This window comes from Triturus cristatus, chromosome 4_2 (genome assembly GCF_964204655.1).
Source record: "Triturus cristatus chromosome 4_2, aTriCri1.1, whole genome shotgun sequence".
NCBI lineage: Eukaryota > Metazoa > Chordata > Amphibia > Caudata > Salamandridae > Triturus > Triturus cristatus.
The window spans coordinates 592,931,534-592,953,749 of NC_140586.1; the positions used below are offsets into that span (position 1 = coordinate 592,931,534).

A 22,216-nucleotide genomic window follows, 5' to 3' on the forward strand; every position below is an offset into this window, starting at 1 on the left:
CGGTTAGCAGTGTCCAAGTGGTCAGAGTCCGAAGGCAAACAAAAATAATACAGCAAAAAGGTTTAGGGGAAGACCACCCTAAGGCTGTCATGTCTAACAGTTACTATTGACATTGTATGCACTAGGATAGGATTTTGATTTCAAAGTAAATCTTTAAAACATATCTCTGGTATTCCTAGTGTTCTTGAGTGTGCCTTTGCAAGGTGAAAGAGGGTTTGAGATCCCCTACATATTGACGTTATAGCTCATAGTATTGATTGTTACCTAGAATGCATCTCAATCAAGGAGTCCTCAGTGGGTTACAGGGTGGTTACAGTCTAACTGGCTTTCTTTCTTGGGTTGGCACACTGGCAAAGTCCTTGGGGTGTAGGGGGTCGAAAAAGCTTAAAACCAGGCTGTGATGTTTAAGAACAAGCCAGTGAACATATCACGACCATCGCGCCAGGACAACCATTTTCTGGACAGTGCACACAATTTGCACAAAAAAATACAACTTTTTTGTGAGGGCCAGCAATGTTAAAAAATTGCCCAGAATTACCACCAATTAGCAAGGGCCAATATGTTAATGAGGACAGAGCTATGAATATCATTACATGCATGCCTACAAGAGGTCAATAATTCCCACCACCATGTGACTTCCAGTACTTTAACAAGGGTGCGAGTATGCTTGGGCACCTGGGAGCCATTGGGAGGTCGCTGGGGGCTCTTCTACGTCCTCCCAGTGGGAGGACCTTTGGCTCTTCTAGCAGCTCTTTTTGATGGCAGAATTCCCTTTTTTGCATATTCTCTCCTTGAAAAACCTAAACATGCCAACCGCACAAATCAAAGGAAAGTGGGAAACACAAATGAGAGTTCTTGCTAAACATACATGCTATTTCACCTTACAAGTTACAAAAAATATTCTTCCCCGGTAAACAGCTCAGTAGACACCAAACACAGCAAAAAGCTTACCTTCCAATAAATGACACACTAAGTAAAACTGTCCGATTTTAATAGCGTGCATGACACTTTTCTTTTTAGGACTAAAATGTTAAACTCAACAAGTTCACATTCTGCATCAGCAAATCCATTGCTTGACATTTCCCGCTTAGCTGTAGTAGGATTGATGGATTTTGCATGATGTTAAAAGTACAGCAAATTTTCGTTTTGGCTCTTTAAACTATTCTACTGCTGTCAAAGGAATAGGTTAAAATACAAAACACTTACATCTGAATAAAGCTTTCAAAACTCTATATCATATAACAGCGGAGCTTTTTATTTTGCCATGGCCCTTCAAGTATTCAGTCCAAACATGAATTTAATTTGTTATCCATCACAATTCAGAAAAACTACACAATGTACTCCTCGGGACACCATTTTCTCTTAATGATTCGTCGCTGATGTGGAGTTTCATGCGCTCCATGGAAGCATCAACTGTAAGACACCAAGCACTGAGAAGCTGCACTGTAAAACATAGTTTAAACTGTAACAACTCAGCATTATTCAGCACTTATAACTATACCTGAAATGTCAACTACTTGAGTTTGTTGGGACCCAATCCCAATACTTCTTAGATTCAGACATTCAATGTAACAGTTTGGAAATCATGGCCCCAGCGGCCTATCTTCCAAAAATACATTATTTACCCAATTAACAGCCTCTTGACTAATTGCACCTTATTCCAAAACTATGGATTTTTCCATAATGCACTGATAAGCAAGCCTTACAGCTAGCAATCTTATTATCTTGTGAAAGTAATCCATAATGCTATTCTAGTAATACAACAATGTATACAGAACGTTTACAGAAAAACTATGTGCCTAATATCCTGGCAGAGACTGTGTAATCGTTCTTATCCAAGTGTATTCATGACAATTACAAAAGAAACCATTGCATAGGACACTTGGAATTCATTTTGGTTATATGTTTTCCACATAATTGCAGGTGCTTCCGAAATTCTATTTTGAACAAGCGCTCAAATAATTGTTTAGAGTTCAAGATAGGTGCCTGATATAATTTGGAAGACTGTTTACTTTGTCACCAACATGACATAAATGCCATCTGCCTAGTTACAAATGCATTATATTCTATGGAACTTGTAATAAGGTGATATAACAGAGTTACCTGCCGGTAAACTCTAAAATCCAGCCCTCAATTCTAGCTAAGATGGTTTATGTGTACCACTGTTTGTTTTCTAGGAATAAACTCAGAGGGGTGTCTGTTATAGGGAACATATTTCTCATGCACAAATACAAGATTTAATTTAACTTCCAAAAACGAATACAAATTGGCTTTCTTTAATATTAGGCAAAAATTAGGGTAATGATGCTGAACATTATTGTACATTTTTGGAAATTCCAAACGTGGTTTTAAAGTATTCTTTAATATACAGCCATGAGGTTTTAAATTAACACATGAACACAACCCTTAAATTGGGCTGATAGTGCAATTACTCTTGTTCCAGTATGCACCTGTTTTGTTTCATGGGAAACAAGTAGTCTCTTAAAAATAAACTATTCCACAAAATAAAATCATATAACAGCAACGTTTTGTTTTCCAGTGAATAGTCTAGCTTCCAAGTTCTGGTTGAACATTTATTTTTCGTAGTACATCCTCAGGCATGCAAAAAACAGGATTCACTGGTTTAACTCTTTCTTCTCCCAATAAAGAAAGTCCAGCAATTCCAAATAATGTGTGAAATGGATCCACCTAAAACACAAATAAAACATATTTAAACACTTAATTTTAATTACTAAATTGTCTCACTTCCAACCCCATTAGTATCAAACAACTCCATAGCACATACTTCTCTGTCACACCTGCCCTTATCTCATTGGATAAGATATTAGGGAATAATACCAACAAACTATTTTCCACAAAGTAGGATACTTATCTTTATTATTATTTTAAGTGCTTCACAACAGAGGCTATCAAGATAGCAACAGAACACGCACAACATTTGCAGGCGAAAGAGAAGACATTAAATAAAACTAGTGAGGCATGTAAAAGCAATATACATTTTAGTTGTGTGCCAGTATAACCGTAGGGCATTTAAAAGATACATTTATAGTCAGCAGTGATTTAGCATATGTAAACAGTAGCAGTACTGACGTAAGGCATGCAAGATATATATATATATATATATATAACACATATACACACACACACACACACACACACACACACACGTAGGAAATTTATTTTTTGGTTTGTTAATAACTTTAGCACAGTTTGACAAATCTTCAAAAAAATAAAAGTCTCATCCACCTCAGCACCTTCATGTATAGTTTTGGAGTGATTCATCAAAGAGAGGCTGAAAAAAAAGGGGGGCTCCCAAAACCCATTTTCCAAATGCAATGTCCCAGAGGATCATCAGACATAACTACAGCTGAATGTAATAACACCAAATCATGTAGAAACCTAGAGCTCAGAAAGCATACTTTGTGGTTTGGTGTAAATTTGTTCAGTATTTTTCAAGAAAATAAGGTTAAAAATGTATAAATATTTCAGGCTACTGAGGATCCATGGACCCAACAGATCAAGATTAGATCTGATTGGCTGCCATAACATCAACAAATCTATTGCAGCAGCCATTTTAGGACTCGGGGACTCAAGTCTCAGTGTCATGAAAATGTATAAAAATAAAAAAAGGTGCAGGATAGGGATACCCAGACCCCCAAGTACTGGTTGGGAATGGGGTTTGGGTCAGCAGGGGACCCTCCAAGGGCCAAAATCACTTATTAAATGGCACACTCATGACATGTTCAATGACTGCATTGATAACATCCCTAATGACATCTGAAATGACATTACTGATAACACTGTGCATGGCGAGGGCGTGAGTTCTAGATACTTCAGATAACTATAACTGGTTAATTTTCGTGGTTTTGTTAGTTTAAAACATTTATTTGTAACTCACAACTTCACAACTATAATGTCTCTTTAGCCTTTTTTTCAGTGAATATATATATATATATATATATATATATATATATATATATATATATATATATATATATATATATATATATATGTGATTTATTTTAATTCCCAAATACACTGACACTGTAATGATGTATTTCTTATTGATTGTCAGCCTTTTAACTATCTTTTAACTAGTGGAAATGCTGCCAATATTTAGTCTGTTTTTCATTACTGTTCACGGTGTTCACTTGTGTTGATAGGCAGTTGAGCATGTTCACTGCCTCACTTATTTAAATTGCCTTTAGATCACGAGACACGTCATGTGATCAAGCTCGTGCGAAGCGAGCGAAACGAGTCATGGCAGGCACTATGCCCGATCATTTGTTGGCGATTTTTTTTATCAATAAATGTTTTCACTGCTTTCAACTTCATTCTGAAGTCCTCGTGATTCGTGCTGGGTGCGCTGAGGTCCGTACCTGTGGTTCCCTGGAGTGAATGCCGGGTCAGGATTTGGAGTTATATATATATATATATATATATATATATACACACAAAAATCAAAGGTTGCAGGGACGTTATAGTTAGGCTCAGATTTCTCTCGTACAAGACCATAGAAATTCAGCAGTTATACTTTAACATGAGCTAACCATAACTTGCACCCCTTAATGCACTACTTATGACCTCACATATTACATCACTCATGACATGGTCAGTGATATAATGATATCTGAATGACATCACTGATGACATCATGCCGTGTGTTTCATAAATGTTCGAGACTTAAAGATATATACCAGTCTACAACGGAGTTAAATTACTATTCTTTCTGTACTAGTAATTAGTCATACTATTTTTAACATATCTCAACTGAATGACTGACTATCTGGATCAGTGTGTGAGTGGCTGTATAGATGTCTCAGTGGGTATGTGAGTAGCTGTATGGGTGTGTAAGTGGTGGTATTGAAGTGTGAGTGGCCGTATTGGAGAGTGAGTGGGTGTGTGTATGGGTGTGAGAGTGGCTGCCTGAGTATGTGAGTAGGTGTGTAACTGGCTGTATGGGTGACTGAGTGGCTGTGTGAGTGAGGAATTGGGTGTGTGAGTGGCTGTATGGATGAGTGAGCTGTTTGAGTGTGTGTATAGGCGAGTGTATGAGCAGCTGTATTGGAGAGTGAATGTCTGAGTGGCTGTAAAGGTGTGTGAGTAGGTGAGTGGTTGTATGGATGTGTGAATGGGTGTGTAAGTGGTCTGTGGGGGTGCAAGTGGGGGTGCGGGTGGTTTTATTTGTTGAGTGAGTAGTAGGTTGAGTGGGTGTATGGATGTGAGTACATGTATGGGTGAATGAGTGGCTGTGAGAGTTTCAGAATGGGTGATTGAGTGGGTGCGTAAGTGTCCGTATGAATGTATGTGTGAGTGGCTGTATTGGTGAGTGAGTGGATGCACGAGTGGCTATCGGTAAGTTGGTGTGTGAGTGGCTACATAAATGCATGGATATGTGAGTGGCTGTATGGATGAATGATTGGTTGAGTGAGTACTGGTATGTGAGGGATTTGCGTGGGGGTAGGAGAGGCACTATGGGTATATAAGTGGTTCTGTGGACTATGTCATCAGTGATGCAGCTTGAGAAGTCATCAGTGACCATGTCATAAGTGTTGTAATTTGTGAGATCATAAGCAGTGCATTGCAGAGGCACAAGTCCTAGTTAGCTCATGTAACTATAACTGCTGAATTTCAATGGTTTTGTATTACTGAAATCTAAGCCTAACTATAACGTCCCTGCAACTTTCGTTTTTTTACAGTGAATGTCTACAGTTTTTTAAATTCTATGTCCTAACTATAACGTCCCTATATTCTTTGGTTTTTGCTTGACTGAATTTCTAAGATTTTAATTGCATTTCCTAACTGTAACCATTGAGTGTCTCAGTGGGTGTGTGAGTGAGTGCCTGAATGTCACAATGGGTGAGTGTCTGACTGGGCCTGGGAGTGGCTGCATAAGTGTCTCACTGGGTGAGCGAGTGGGTGCATGAGTTTTTGAGCTAGTTTGAGTGGGTTTGCGAGTGCCTCCATGTGTGTGGGAGTCAGTCTGTGAATGAGTAAATGAGTGTGAGTGGGTCGCAGTGGGTGCATGAGTCTGAGTGGGTCTGTGAGTAGGTGTGAGGGTGTCTCAGTGGGTTTGCAAGCCCCTCCATGAGTGTGTGTGGGAGTGAGTGGGTGGGTGTGTGAGTGCGTGGGTGTGTGAGTGTGGGTGTGAGTGTGGGTGGGTGTGTGGGTGTGAGTGTGGGTGGGTGTGTGGGTGGGTGTGGGTGTGTGTGTGTGGGTGGGTGGGTGAGTGGGTGGGTGGGTGGGTGAGTGGGTGGGTGGGTGGGTGAGTGAGTGGGTGGGTGGGTGGGGGTGAGTGGGTGGGTGGGTGTGGGTGGGTGTGGGTGAGTGGGTGGGTGGGTGGGTGGGTGGGTGGGTGGGTGGGTGGGTGAGTGGGTGGGTGGGTGAGTGGGTGGGTGGGTGTGGGTGGGTGGGTGGGTGGGTGTGGGTGGGTGGGTGTGTGGGTGGGTGTGGGTGGGTGGGTGGGTGGGTGGGTGTGGGTGGGTGGGTGGGTGGGTGGGTGTGGGTGGGTGTGGGTGGGTGGGTGTGGGTGGGTGTGGGTGGGTGGGTGGGTGGGTGGGTGTGGGTGGGTGGGTGGGTGGGTGGGTGTGGGTGGGTGGGTGGGTGTGGGTGGGTGTGGGTGGGTGGGTGTGGGTGGGTGGGTGGGTGTGGGTGGGTGGGTGGGTGGGTGGGTGAGTGAGTATGGGTGGGTGAGTGAGTGGGTGGGTGGGTGAGTGGGTGGGTGGGTGGGTGAGTGAGTGGGTGGGTGGGTGGGTGGGTGGGTGAGTGAGTGGGTGGGTGGGTGAGTGAGTGGGTGGGTGGGTGGGTGGGTGGGTGAGTGGGTGGGTGGGTGAGTGGGTGGGTGGGTGGGTGGGTGAGTGGGTGAGTGAGTGGGTGGGTGGGTGAGTGGGTGGGTGGGTGAGTGGGTGGGTGAGTGGGTGGGTGAGTGGGTGGGTGGGTGGGTGAGTGAGTGGGTGGGTGAGTGAGTGGGTGGGTGGGTGAGTGAGTGGGTGGGTGGGTGGGTGAGTGAGTGAGTGAGTGGGTGGGTGGGTGAGTGAGTGAGTGGGTGGGTGAGTGGGTGGGTGGGTGAGTGGGTGGGTGGGTGGGTGGGTGGGTGGGTGGGTGGGTGAGTGAGTGGGTGGGTGGGTGGGTGAGTGAGTGGGTGGGTGGGTGGGTGAGTGAGTGGGTGGGTGAGTGAGTGGGTGGGTGAGTGAGTGGGTGGGTGAGTGGGTGGGTGGGTGGGTGGGTGGGTGGGTGAGTGAGTGAGTGGGTGGGTGGGTGGGTGGGTGGGTGAGTGAGTGAGTGGGTGGGTGGGTGGGTGAGTGGGTGGGTGGGTGGGTGGGTGAGTGAGTGAGTGCATGGGTGTCTCGGCTGCGAGTCGGACTAAGTGAGTACATGAGACTGAGTGGGTGTGCGAGTACGAGTAGGTGCATGGGTCTGTGAGTGGGTCTGTGAGTGGATGTGCAAGTGTCTCAGTGAGTGGGTGGGTGTTACATTGTCTATATAGGTGTTAGTGTTAATGACTTTCTGAATGGGTGAGTCTCTGTATGGGTAGGTGAGTCGGTGTGACAGTATCTATTGGTATGCGAGTGGCTTTCGAGAGCGAGTGTAAAAGTATATATGTATAGTTTTTGAGCCGCACTAGATAACTTTTCTGTGAAGAAGCAGCCAACCAATCAGGACTTTGCTGGAGCATGTGAATCCGTGGATCCCCGCATATGGATCAGAGTCCCTATATATAAAAATTTGCTTTTCGGTTAATATCTCTAACACTACTGAAAGGATTTGCACCAAATCACAAAAAGCGTGATCTGCGGAACAAAGTCAAGCTTTCCGCCAAATTTAGAGTAATTCCATCTAGCAGTTTGGGCTGTAGTTGTGTTCAAAACTCTTACGTGGATTAACATGGGAAAACACGTTTTGGGACCCTCTCTTGTCCTCAGCCTCCACTTCACAGATCACCCTGTAACTATCCAGACACCAGCTGAAGTGAGCATCAAATTTTTGAGGAACATTTTGGAAAAATTCCTCCACTGGTGCCAAGATATGAGCAACTGAAAAACAGCTTTTTAATAGAAATGAAGTGCAAACTATAACTTCCTACTGGGTATATATGTATATACACACACATATATACACATATACACACACACACCAAATAAACAATGTCACTTAATCCTTGTACAGGTAAAAATTGACGAGAAACAGCTGTCTTTAAAGATATTTAATAGACATTTTCATTGAAGGGCTACACAGGGAATTCAAAAAAGACTATGCCACTAGTACAAAATACCACATTATTTGGCTGCCATATTGCATGTAACTTCATTCATGCCGAATTGCTGTACTGGCATTTTTGTTGATGCAAGATTTCCATATAGAATGATCATTATTCAGCCTAAATAGGCACAATGTGCAGAAACATCAGAGTATTTTCATATTTAACCAATGTGTGAATGACTATTTAGTCCCCCCTTCACAATTATACCCTGCATGGGCTGCCTCAGGAGAAGAATGTTTTCCAAGTCATTTACGGATCAGGGGGCATGTTGTTTAATCCTGCATGCCCCGAATTGTCCGCTCTCACATAGCTTCTCAAAAATGATGAGAATGCGCCCCTCATCCCAACTGCAGATAGTATTTCATACCTGTAGGGGGTCAGTCAAATGACAATGGAACTCTGGAATTTGATCATCTATGACGTTTAGGTCGACGGGATTCCTCTCTCTCTCGTCCGGAGAGTATTTAGCAAGTTCCTGGCGGGAGCATTGTGGGATTTACTACGGACACTGCCACAACTGCCGCAATTAGATGGGGAAATTCAGCACTTGGGAGGGGGGGGGGGGGATCTGAGGGACGGGGAAACTCTTATTACCCGGAAGGCACTTTTGGTGTTATCAGAAGGTGAAATCTCAATGTTTAAATGGTGGTCTGCACAGAGGTCCGCAGAAATTATTTGGAACATGCAGCCCTTTCAGAGGATAATAAGTCAATTCAGAAAAAAGTATCTCTATGGTATTGGGACAGCAGAAGATAAGAATATAGACCTACATCGAATGTGGGATAAAGACTTGCTGGAGCTTGCAGTAGAAGAATTATGGCAAGAATCTGTAAATTTACTTTACTCCACAATATAATCTGCACCATTAAAACAAAACCATCTTCATATCCTCCATAGAGCTTACTGGATGACTCAGACTGGCCAAATTTACTTGTGTGACAACAGGATGCAAGAGATGCGATTTGTTAGGAGTGGATGACAAATATATGCTTGTAGACTGTCCAACTCTTGTACCTTTCTGGAATTAATAAAATAGCATTTAAAAGGAAACTATGAGAGCTGAAAACAAGGTAAGCCAGTCTTCAATATTGTTCTGGATTAATACAGCATTGAACAAACTGAGCAAGAGCCAAAAGAGCCTACTGTTCTTCTTGATTTTGTTAGCAAGAAGGAAAATTTGTAAAACAAATAAATAAAAAAAAAAAAATAGAGTTTAGCTAAGCTTGTGTAAGGATCAGATTGGATTAAGTCAGTAAGGCATGTGAACCACTGGACTTGGGGTGTAAAAATAAGGATGTTGAAAGGCTTTGGTACCCATTTATGGTCTTGCAAGCGAACAGTAACAGTCCAATGAATACAGCACAGCTCTGTTTAAATGAGGCTGGATCACTGTAAATGTAAGAATTATTCAGCAAGCGTATGCAGGCAGTACTCTGGGAAGGAGATAACAAGCCCATCAATTGGAGTTGGGCGTAACAGTGACAGTGGAATGAGGACCAAAAAAAAGTCTAAAAAAGGTAAGCAAACTAAGACCGTTACAGCTAGATTGAGCTGCTTGGGGTCTGGATGTCTGATTTTGCCCTGGTTTTGTGCAACACAGTCTGGCAAGTTTGCCGGAGTTTCCTGACCATGTAAGGAAGGAGTGGGTGAGGAGGAAAAGCGTAGGCAAACATACCTGACTAGTTGATCCATAGAGCATTGCCCATGGCCTGTGGGTGCAGAAACCTGGAGGCATAGCTTTGGCATTTTGCATTTGCTCTGGTGGTGAACAGGCCTATGTGGGACTATCCAGGAATGGAATTAGAACTTCTGAGTGAAGTTCCTTGCCGCAGAGTGAGCAGGTCTGAATGATTATTGTCCTCTCCTGGGAGGTACTCTTCTAAGAAGTGTATTTGCTGATGTATGGCCCAACAACCATTTCACTGTGCTAGTGCTGAGCACTGCGGAGAGTATGTTCCACCCTGTTTGTGGAAATAGTACATGTTTGTTCTCACTAAGGTTACCTTCTCCCATATGCCCCCAAAAAGGGCTTTGAGTGCTAGCTGAACATCTAAGTTTCAGCTGGTTGATGTAAAGACCTTGTTGGTAGGGTGGCCACAGATCATGGACTGTCATCTGCCCCCTCCCAGCCAGAAGGGGATTAGTTGGTGGTGATGGTCACTGGCGGAATTAAGTTCATGAAGGTTCTCACTTACAACAGGTTGTTGCTTTTTCCCCCACTGCAGAGAGTGTTGGATGTTGGGCCCTTATCAACACTAGTTCCTCCCATTGAACCTCTGTCCAGAAGGTGCATTACTGTCCTGAGAGTGAGGGGACAATGTGGTTGAAAGAGAGGTAGTAGCTTCTAGAATGCGGACAACCTTTTTTGGTTTGAATATTCCTTGCCTGTGATGAAGTTTAGAATAGGCCGTAGGAGGGGCTGGATTTGAAGGGGTGTTGAAGGTGAGATTTTAGAGATGTTTATGCTAAATCCTAGGCTGTGATGCACGGCATTGGATGCTTGGGTGTGGGCCAAGCACTGGTGCCTGCTTGTGGGCTTCGTCAGTTAAAAGTCAAGGTGAGGGAACATATGAATGTCCCCTCTTCTAATGTGGGCTGCTACTACTACTGCTGAGAATTTTGTGAAGATGCTTGTGGCTGTAGTGACCCAGAAAGGAAACATCTTGAACTGGTAATGATAGCCACTTACTATGGATCAGAGGTAGCGCTGATGAGCTGGATAGATGAGTATATGAAAGTAGGTGTCTTTCTGGTCTAATGCGGTCATGAAGTCATCCTGTTATAACAGAGCAGTGGGATTACATCCATATGTAAATGTTCCAAGAGGTATTTAGGTGTCAGTTTGAAGAGGGGCCTGATGAAGGTTTTTTCTTGGAAATAAGGAAATAAAGGCAGTACACCCCTCAGTACCGATACTGTGGGGCACTAAGTTTATTGGTTCCTTGTTGAGGAGCGCCTGATCCTTTTTGTTGCAGGCTAAAGTGTTATTGGCTGAGGGTATGTGTGCAGGGTGGGATGTTCGTTGGGGTTGAAACAAGTTCTAGGTAATAACCATGCTTGATGATTGATAGAACCCACCAGTCTGAAGAGGTTTCCTGTCAGCATGGTAGAAAACCTTGCAGTCTCTCTCCGACAGGTAGTATGATGAGGGAGATATGTTGCAAATCAGTGCATGACTGTACATACTGTCATACTGGGTGTTTCTTTACCCCTCTTGTTTGAGTTGTTGCCCCTAAAGGTGCCCTGTGTGTACCCTCTACACCCCTTCTTGTGTAGGTCTGCTATCGCCTTTGAAAGGACTAAGACTGCTCGGGAAAGTAGTTTTGGCTTCTCTCCTACATTGCTGCTTCCGACAAGAGACTCTGGTAGCCGGGGTCTGAAGGCACCCTAGACTTGGCTATTTCGGTGTCGTGCTTGGCTTTCTCATGCATCTCATATGCCAACAGGTCGAAAGGCTGTTCCTCATCAAATGGCAGGTTGATGAGATGCTGTTGCAGCTCCAGGTCGAAGCCAAATAACTACGGAGCCAGAAATGGCGGCTGACTATGGTGGATGTACTGACCCCTTTGACCACTGTATCAGCTGTGTCTAGGGTGCACCACATGGTGACATTAGAGATTGTCTTGTTCTTTAAGATGATCCGCTCCCCCTGTTCTTAAACTCCTCAGGAAGCTGTTGGATTAAGCCCTACATTTCCAACCACTAAGCTCTGTTGTAATAGGAGACTAGGCCCACTGAATTTGCAATGTGCAAGTGGGGAGTTTACGATGCAGCTATTTTGCAGACTGCGTTGCCGCATTTGCTCTCTGTCAGAATGGGTAGCATTGAATATAGCTTGAGCAACAGAAAGTCTGAATGCACAACAAGGAGTCGGGGCATGTTCCTCAATGTATGTAGGATAGGAAGGAGAAAGCTTGCATTTCTTCTCCAAGCTGGGAGGCACTACAGGGGTCTTTATAGGCTTGAGGAAGATGTCAGGGACAGGTTTAAGCATCCCTACAAATACAAAAAAGAAAAAACCCTTAAACTATGCAGATGAGGCTTCGCACCGCACTACGTGAGGAGCAGTTTCTCTCATCTACCAGGACAATCTGGCTACATATTTTTTCAATCGGCTCTGCTTTTTCCTGGGAATTTTTTATTTCCTTCAACTCAAGCCTTTCATCAGTCCATGTAGGACAAGGCCTCTGGCCTCTTCAGTGCTACCCTGAAGACCATGTTCCAAGGGGCCTCTCGCAAGGCCTTTCCTAGGAAGATGCCGATGAGCCCCCTGTTGCCTCAAATACTTTTAAGAACTTTATTTCAACACAAGGACAATTCAGGTCAAATCCACATCATACGTACAAAAGCCCACCTTGGGGACATAGCTCCTAAAGCATTGTAACAGCCAGACAGCACTCAAAGGCCACAGGTCAGACAGTGGCTATGGGCCACAATGGCGGGAGTAATTTGCCTCAGGTGTCCAAATACACATTTTAGGCCACTGATAATCAAAGTACGGCCCGGGGACACATGCGGCCCTCCTGACCTTTATAAGCGGCCCTCTAGTCAACAGCAGCACTAGGCTGCCGTTTACTCAGCTCAGTACTAACTTTAAAAAGAAGTCAAATAATCAGGCAAACATTTATTTGAATGTTAAGTGCAGTTAATGAAAGGAAGCAACTAGGGTATCCTGCACTACTTATCTTTATGAACGCTTTCATTTTTAAACACATCTTGCAGCAAAAGTGTAAACATTTTATAAAGTCTCTTCAAAATTCAAGAAGTGTACTTCATTAACATGCAGAACCATTTCTCCTTCGTACATCAGATTATATCAGTGTGTTGAGAACAATTTTTTTGTTTAAAGTGATAGTTTTCAAACATGAAATTAAAAAGATTCATTTGTCCCCCCCCACCCTGACAACAATGCCAATATTGAACTAAGAGTTAAGCCAGTTGTTATGTGCATCCCCTGGGTGGCCTGGGTTCCCATTACACATGAATGTTATAATCTATTAAATCAAACACAGGAGAGGATTTTACTAAAGCACATACCCTGAAGTCCTATACTCTAGGTCTTCTTACAAGTGATAATCAGGAAAATGGAGGGAAAGTGAAAACAATTGCCTAGGATCACTCAATTTGGTAAACTTAGGAAGCTGGTTTTAATCCCAGGTTTTCTGGTTTCACTTTGTGCAGTTCCGTCACTAGATATTTAGGCTTCGCTTCCCTTATGTCCACTGTTCCCTTATGTACAAACATCGACCCACCAACCCTCCTGCCCTGACCATCACTCTGCTGACATCAATGCAGCCCTCGGTCACATCTCGAGACAAAACATTTTGGCCCCTGGGGAAATGTTTGTGAGTACCCATGTTTTAGGAACTTAAATCTCAAAGTAGCAAAGGCGACCAGTCAAAGGCTTCGCACGGAGGTAGTGTCTGGGACAGAGACTCAGACAAACAAAGTAATTCACTATCCAACCCAGTACTTATCTTTTAGGGAAAAAAAAGACACTTAATATCACAGAAAAACATAATACAATAAGACAAAGAATCAGCCTAAAGGTTAATGACCTACCCACAGGCCTTTAATTAACTACTACACCCTTTATTGTGCCCTTCGAGCAACTCGTCTGTGTCCCCCAATGTCTATGGTGACTTCCTCGCTTTTCAGTCTTAAACAAGGTTAGGAACAGGTGTAAGTTCACTAAACAGTCACTTCATTTGCAACGTCAGTCCATACAGTTCTGAAGCCCAAAGAGTTCTCACTTCCAATTGCAGGATTATCTTTGTGCATCTCCCCCACAATCTTTTGAGGTCGGGCCTTGCACTACATGGTCAGTGAATATGTGTGTTGTCTGGTGCATTCGTCAAGCTCACACCATTATTATTCTTAGTTGTTGCTTGACCATGGCGGTGGTCTCACTCCTCATTTAGGCAGCTGAGGGAATCCGTTTGGCAGGCTGGACTGATAGGTGCTCATCTTCAGCAGCTGTGGCCCCTGGGCCCAGTGAAAGTCTTCTGCTTTGGATGCAGCAACAGATACTCAGAAGAATACTCCAGATGTTGACAGCTGCAGCACTAGCCCTCAGGGAGGCTCCAAAGTGATAGATGGCACTCTATTGCTTGGCTTACATTTCTTTATGCAATTAGCCAATGACTGGAGGATCAGATGATCCCTCATTAATCAGGTCAGTACCAGCAACACCCCCAGCAGCTGACCATTCTTCAAGAATTTGTTCCAAGGAGGGTCGATTTGGTGTTGTATGACTCCTATTAAGTTTCAGCTGTGGTCGAGATCTTGATATCCTGGCGCAACCAGAAGGGTCAGCTTTAGTCTCATGTCATTCCAGCTAGTCCCATACTGCAGACGCCTCAGTAGGAAAGACACTGCATTTGAATTCCCCTTCATTTCAGAGTATTTATTGTTGGTAAGTTTTATTCGTTGGTACCATTTACTTACTTTAATAACCTACATTAAATCAGACAGGCTTTTTCAACATTTCCTTTTAACATGGCACCATCACCTGCCATTCAAATTTACTTATGAGGGCTAACTTATCACTGAGTTAGTACCCTTCACCTATCTTTTTCCCTTGGTGTATGTTAGTATATTTGATATGTGGTCATAGTAATGAATATTGTAAACAATGGGGTTTGTCTTCTATTTTATGTCTGAACTTTTGTTTATGCCTTCCAAAATGTATAAAGCTTTGCAGTTGTTGATGTAGAAATGCTGTTGTGGTCGATACCCACCTAAACATGTCTGAATGCCACATGCGAAAGAAACGACAAAAGAAATGTTTGTCATTTCTGGCGGTTTTGCCTGGAAAGATAACATAAGGAAAGTTCAGCACTCCCAGTGCTTTTCTTCACTTTGAGGAACGATTTACATTGCTGAGGGTCTGCCATTGTTAAATCTAGAAACATCAGCACTTTGGCAGTGTAAACAGGCCATTTCTACTCATTTGGTGCAGAATAATGTCATGATCTCTATAATTCATTATAAGCTTGCAATTATTGGATTTGAAGGACTGCCTGGCAGTGGGGTTGGTACTGCAGCCCTTAAAAATCTTTGTACTGAGAAGAAGTTGCTGTCTCCATACGGAATGACAGTGGTCTGAAATCACAATTTGAAAAATAGTTCAACATGAACTCCTTAAGCCCATTCTGGCACACCAATAATACTTATGCAGCTACTACAGGTCCTTCCCTCAATCTTCAACTCTAAATTCTAAATAACGGACAAGTTATTGTAATTCCGTGACTTTGCAAGAGTTTTAGTTTATTCAGTCAAACTCGAAAAATTTACTTTAGTTTACTCACTTTTTGTTCATTTAAATTGGGTGCTATGTTTGTCGGGAGAAGAAAAGTGTATGTGCTTTCATTCTAGTTTATTTTTATGGGTAATGGAGTGTAACCTAGAATGTTCTACATTTCACTTTCCATCTGATCACTCGGTAGGCAGAGGTGCAGTACTCCTAGGCGTTTGTTTTAAGAATTTATTCTGGAGTGTTGGAAGTTCTCGTGTCATCAAATGAACGTATGCGCACCACACCCCTTCCTCACCTCTCCCAGTGTTCTGCTCCTCTCACCTGTCAAGTTACTGGGCCACCTCCTCACGGTTCCACATCAGACATCCTAGTTTTTAAACCTCATGCCCCTGGGTTGCACTACACATCTGGTCAGCGCTTGAACAGGATTCTCTGATCTTAGCCCCCAAACCGCGAGTATGTTTACTTTCCTTCCACTGTTGGGCCCCGGTTCCAATGGATCCTCATTGCTTTGGGAAACCAGAATGTAATTGCTTGTGTGCGTTATGCGAACAGTTTACATAAGCATCACACTTTTCATATAATATCTGAAAGCATCACCAAGATCAACGTCTCTCCTTTCCATCTAAACGGTCTCATGCCATTGTAGTGATGGGCCGTCGTTCAGGCTGGAGTCTTACAGATAAACCTGACTGCAGACTGGGGTTCACAAGCAGTACATCTTTTCAGCTATGCCGTCAGTCATATGAAATGTCCTTGAATTCTCCTCGCTCGGTCAAAAGAGAAATCGGTCTCCTGCCTGGTCTCTCTGATGTCTCAAATCTGGCAATGGGTATCCACAAACATTGTTACAAAGATCCCATTAGCCAGACTGACCCCACTGTGGGGGCTAAAAACGAGTTGGTTGGATTTAGAGTGGATGTAAATGAATGGGTGATGTATGAAATGGCTAGCTACTCTGCACCTTTGAAGGAGCTAGAAAAAAGATTGTAGTTGAGGAAGACAGCTTAAAATAAAATATTTAAAAAAACAGTTTATTGGGTTTTATTGGCTACATTAAATACACCGAAAAACAAAAGGGCAATATATGCAGTTTTCATGGCATGCATGACTGTTGAGGGCAGCTCAGGTTACATGGGACGGACTACCGTGTAGACCGCCATGATCTGATACGCTTGAAGAGCTTCCATTTTCGAGCTCAGTGAGGGAGATCTGTCATCTCTAAAGACCACCGTGGATCTGAGGTGAAAGCTCAGTTTACTCAAAATGCAAAGCACGCTAGAAAACAGTTGTTTGATGATGAATTGGGTAGGGAGAAGTTACATACAAAATAAGTGTACAGTTATGTCTAATTTTTTTGTTTCCAAGTTAAATGTCTTGGCAGAACAGATCTCATCCTACCGTTTTACACTAAATAGACCGCATGGATTGGTACCAGGAAGTTACCCACTTTGAGATGGCAGATTGGATTTACATGATCTGTTCCTGTAGAGTTGTGCTGGTATTCTATGCGAAGTGGTCACATAACTGCACAAGCAAATTGCAAATGATTAAGCTAGACATTAAGCAAACAACCACAAAGAAAACCTAATTTATTGATGAAGTAAAGCCCTGGGCCTTCTGTCAGCAAAAGGTAGTATTGCTATTCATTGAAAACAAATTAAAGGGGGTGTCCTAAGTTTGATCTGTGGTGCAGGGAAGAGGTCTTAGCAGAACTCGGAATGCTGATGGTACACACCTACTCCAAACTGGAAGAGGCCTTGAATGAATGGTGTACTAGAAAGGCATATTTAGGAGCTCTGGAGACGCTGGAAATAAATGACTGCTCGGGATGTATGGACAAATCTTCATTACTTAGGGGAATGTGTGCATGTTCCAGAGTAGGATGATGTAATTAAATAACCAGTCTACGTTCGCACTGCACTTGTCATTTGGCTACTTGCTTTGCATTACAAAATTAGATCAAGTTGTGTGCACGCACATCATAATCAAATAGGGAAATTTATTGTATTTGATGATGAAACACACACACACACACACACACACACACACACACAGAGACACACACTACCGATTTAAGGGACAACCCTTTAGACTCAAATGTGCTCAACAAAATAGCTTGAATAGCAAATTAACTTAATTTGGATCTGTGTTATTATTGCCACATATGTGTCAGTTTCCAACAGATTCTGGAGATATATTTCAGAGACAAGAGGTGGAATTAGAAAATGTAGTCATGGATGTAATGAGCAGCTACTGTATAAGATTTCAAAGGTGACTTCTCTTTATTTCATTCATTCCAATGTATCCAAGCTGTATAAATGAAGGCCATTTAATTAAATTACAATCAACTGTATCTCAGATTATTGCGAATCCTGGCATAGGCGGTCATCTGAGTTTCAAATCACATTATTCTTCCCCACGTTGAAACTACAGAAAAGACCCTTCGCAAACAAACGCTCATTACAGAACAGTATGTGCAAATTTAAGTCTTACCATATCCCCTGGCCTATCGGCAAATCCACCTGTTTCTTCATCCTGACAAGCCAAAATAAATTGTCGCAGTTTATCTCGATCAATCCAATGGAGCCGTTTTATTATTTTCAGAGATGCTAACACCCACCACGAATAACAAACATCAGGTAACTGGAAAAAAACAAGAGCATTTAGGATGACTACAAACATATATTAAATGTCAATTTAATAAAACAGACTGCTTAAAATTGGTGTGCTGCAAATAACATTTTAACACATGGTTGAATAACACCTGGTTGGCCAAATATTTTGCCAAATGTTATTAAGTTCCAGATTTGGTAAACAGACTAGCACAACATAAGTCAGTTAGGGAAATGTTTACTTTTATATTATGTATCCTCCTCACTTTTAGTAGTGCAATAGGAACATAAAACAAGGTCAGAAAATAAATGATCAACGAGCTGGTTTGATTTACATTTCTGTACGGCAAATTTCTTATGTAATTGGGCAATTTAGAGGTCTTTAACCCAATCATTTATTTTAAGTATACATGTTAAATCAGTCAATGCACTTCTGTGTATGACAGTCTCCTTCGCACAAACAGGCCCAGACTGTCTGGTTTTGAAATGGCAGTCTGTGACATAGTGGAAGAGCAGGTTTGGAGCTAGACGCAGTTACCCTGGAGCAGCTAAAGTCTAAAACACAATGAACTACTTGGACACTCCTGACCATGCACCATCAAAGACCAGACCCAGAACCATGCAGGTCAAACGCAGACCCAGTCAGGAGCAGTGCATGGTGCACTAAAGGGACAAGAAACTGAACATGCTCTGCCTTTCATTCTGTAGATCACAACTGGGAGAAGAAAAGGAAGCAGTGCAAGAAAAGGGGCAATGAAAAAGGATCTATACTGTAGAGCATTTTGCATATCAGGTTATTCTGAGGGTTTAGGGTGTTAGCATGGGTTAATAAAATGTCAACGTATACCATGATATCTTCTGGCCCGACAACGGCAATAGCAGTAAAAGCAATGTCAACGTATGCCATAAACTATGCCCACATAAAAAGTTTGATACCAATAAATGCAATGTCAATGTATTCCATAATCTACGCACACATAACAGTGTTGATACCAGTAGAAACAATGTCAACGTATGCCATAATCTATACATGCATAACAATATCGATACCAGTAGAAACAATGTCAATATATGCCATGATCTAGGCAATGTCATCAGTAATGACAATATCGATGTACGCAATCACAACTGTACGCACAATACTCAGGATATCTGCAAAAATTATATTAATGACCCCCACATTATTTGTAGAAGTTCTAACAAACTTGCATCATTGCTGTCGGATTCACCAAAGGTGGCCTCCCTATCACCCTGAGTCAGAAATACGTTTTTCAGACAGGCCCCGTCACCTCAACCCACACCTGTTGAGTGACAGGTCACAGGTGGGGTCTCACTTAGCCCAAAGACAAACGTGCACCCAGGGAAAACCCTGATCGATCCCACAGTTAGGCAGTTGCACCACAAACCAGTACAAGGAAATTGGCCCCAATAAAACATGTTTAGCCATAGACGTACGTTCCAGAAATACCACAAAGCAAGATGTCACATGTGTTAGGAACACTCAGCCACTCAGGACACAACATGCACAGCACACGCAATGATCTTGTGCTCCCCACACCAGACATCTGGACACATACATCCTGGCAGACACTAGCTCTCTCAGATGTCAAGGGCCACCTGTGTCCCCTTATCAGATTACTATACTTGTTATTTATGACTAAGATGCTTTTCCAAGAAAACAGAATTGGTTTATTGTACCTCACAAGATGTATATATTGTCAGCCGAAACTCTGTACAGCTGGAGACTTTCTTCGTATGCAACGCTGTTAGTACCCTCCTGACCAGTGCGTTTGATGAAACCAACTTGTTCCTGTTTTGTCAAACGCTGCTCATCTTTTCATTAGATGTAAAGTAGAGTGCAAGAGAGCAATGCCCATGGTCCACTGCAGAAAGGTTAAGTTTCACATAAAGACACTACTGCATTGGTTCATAACCCGTGGTACCGCGACCTCTTGGGTTCTGCAATGCCTAATCAGGATGTCTGCGGCTGCTTAGAAAATTAAACAATATTAACAGATTAATAAAGTGTATGTAATTAAAGAAGCAACATGTAATGTTGAAATTTGGGAAAGGTTGAGCAAGTCAGAACGAATTTGCATTGAAGACTAAAAATAAGTAAATAAAGTTGCTACCCACAAAATGACTTGTGGGAGCAGTGCACATGCATCAAGCAGACTATAGTATGGACAATGGGTTGCCTCAGTTGAATTAAGAAAAGTCACAACCCTCCCATTAAAATGTACATTAAATTTTGTTTGCATTAGTTTGTAAATTAAACAGAATATTTTATCATTTGGGTATTTGTTTACTGCATGTTTCTGTATTTGTGTGTATTGTTCTGAGGCTCATATAATCAAAATTGCTTAAGCCAACTTCCAGTAATGACTCAGTGGGGTCAGGGTATTCCAATAGTGATTAAGTAGGAGTCCCTGGATTACAGCTCTGATTAAGTTGGGGCTAACAGATGTCAAACGGTTAAGAACCACTGCACTAGTGGGTCAAAGACATCATACATAGAACTAGAAATGGCGTATTGCAAAGATGCCAAGAAACACATTACGTAGTTGGATACAACATACTTTAGTACTTGCATTGAGGATAATGTGTGTGTAACAGGCACTAGAGCGGAAACACATACTGCCTAACTCCAGCTGGAATCTTCGAATGTGGAGTAGTGGACTTGGATGTGCAGGAGGCACTGTAGCTGCCAGGTGTGTCTAAATCTGCTCTGTCTGCAAACCTCGTTTTGTGCATGACCGGTCAAATTGGCACTGTTTTGGATGCGGTATATTTACATTAAGACAACGAACTCCCTAAATAAGTGGCCATGTCAGTGTACTTCAGAACTGTACAGGGCCTGACTAATCTGTTTATGCCTGCAGGCCTGGACCAGCAATGACACCTATTTCGATTACCATGTTTAGGGCCATTGGTATGATTTACAAGAGATGCCATGGCTAAAGCTCACTCCTATGCAGTTACTGGGGAACATTGTAGCATTGCTTCTACTTCAGCCAATTAAAGGTACTAATCTATGCCAGGCAGATGAACACCTGTGAATTGGACTGGAGGTGAGGAGACTCAAAAAGACAATGACAGTCAAGCCAAAAGTAGCAACGGTTATCCAAGAGGAGCCGCCACTGGAGATTAAGTGCAAGGTGACAATATCATCTTTGAGCAGAATGTCCAGGTTCTTGGTTTACCCACCTTCACCAAGGTGGATGATGATACTTTCTTCTTGACTCCTGATGTGAAATATTTGAAACTCCATGGTCTGGTGCCTACAGCATTCAAACATTCCCTTATCAAGGGGCAGTGTTGATTCATACGGTCCTCAGTCTATGATGTTTGCACACAAATCCCACCCCCTCTCCTGATGTCCACTTTTACCCCAAGCTGGTTGTAAACTATAGTCATATCCAACTGAAAGGGTAGTCATCCCGAACATCATGCTGGGTTTCAAGTGTGTTGGAGGCCACAGAGGGCGAAGAACTGACAGGAGCAGATGTACTTCTCATATAATATAGTCAAGTTTATTTATTTCACTGGAAACTGTCAAGTGCAAATAAGGTGATGTTGTCGTTTTGAAAACACAAAGTCCAAAAAGTTGTCTTTTCCCGATTGTCTAATGGTGTTTTGAGTACATAGTACCTGGTTTAAACTTGTAACCAACATCACATCTGAATCACTGCCTTTGCTTTAAAGATTGCAAAAACAACAGTTGGACAGAATGCAGAACAATGTCATACATTCACCCCAGTACAGAGATCTGGGCCTAAATCCATCGTTTGTTTGCTCAACATGCCGTTCCAGTTTGAACCTAGCCATATGCAAATCAGTCTTGACCCTGTGCCTCATGGGAACAGTCCAGCCCGAACTGCCAAGCCAGGTCCTCCCTGAACTGGAAAAAAGCATCCTAGGACTGGTTTTGGGGTTTCACCCCTCTTCAGCCAGGATAGCTTGATTTCAGTGGCATGGAGAGCACGGGACCCACGTCTGGGCATACCCTTCCCACTCCGGGTGACGATTGCAAAAACAACAGTTGGAAGGAATGCAAAACAATGTCATACATTCACCCCAGTA

General features: G+C 42.7%; 1 protein-coding gene across 2 annotated transcripts in view; it reads right to left on the reverse strand.

Moving 5' to 3' along the window:
* Window positions 1–974: 974 nt before the first annotated feature.
* Window positions 975–22,216, reverse strand: part of RABGGTB (Rab geranylgeranyltransferase subunit beta) — a 231,668-nt gene continuing 210,426 nt past the window's right edge. For both annotated transcript variants that reach the window (XM_085602257.1, XM_085602256.1), the window contains 2 exons: window positions 18,015–18,164; window positions 975–2,688 (listed from right to left, as the gene is read on the reverse strand). In XM_085602257.1, the coding sequence (XP_085458383.1) occupies window positions 2,548–2,688; window positions 18,015–18,164 (291 nt within the window). In that variant the 3' untranslated portion in view covers window positions 975–2,547. The remainder of the gene's footprint in view (window positions 2,689–18,014; window positions 18,165–22,216) is intronic.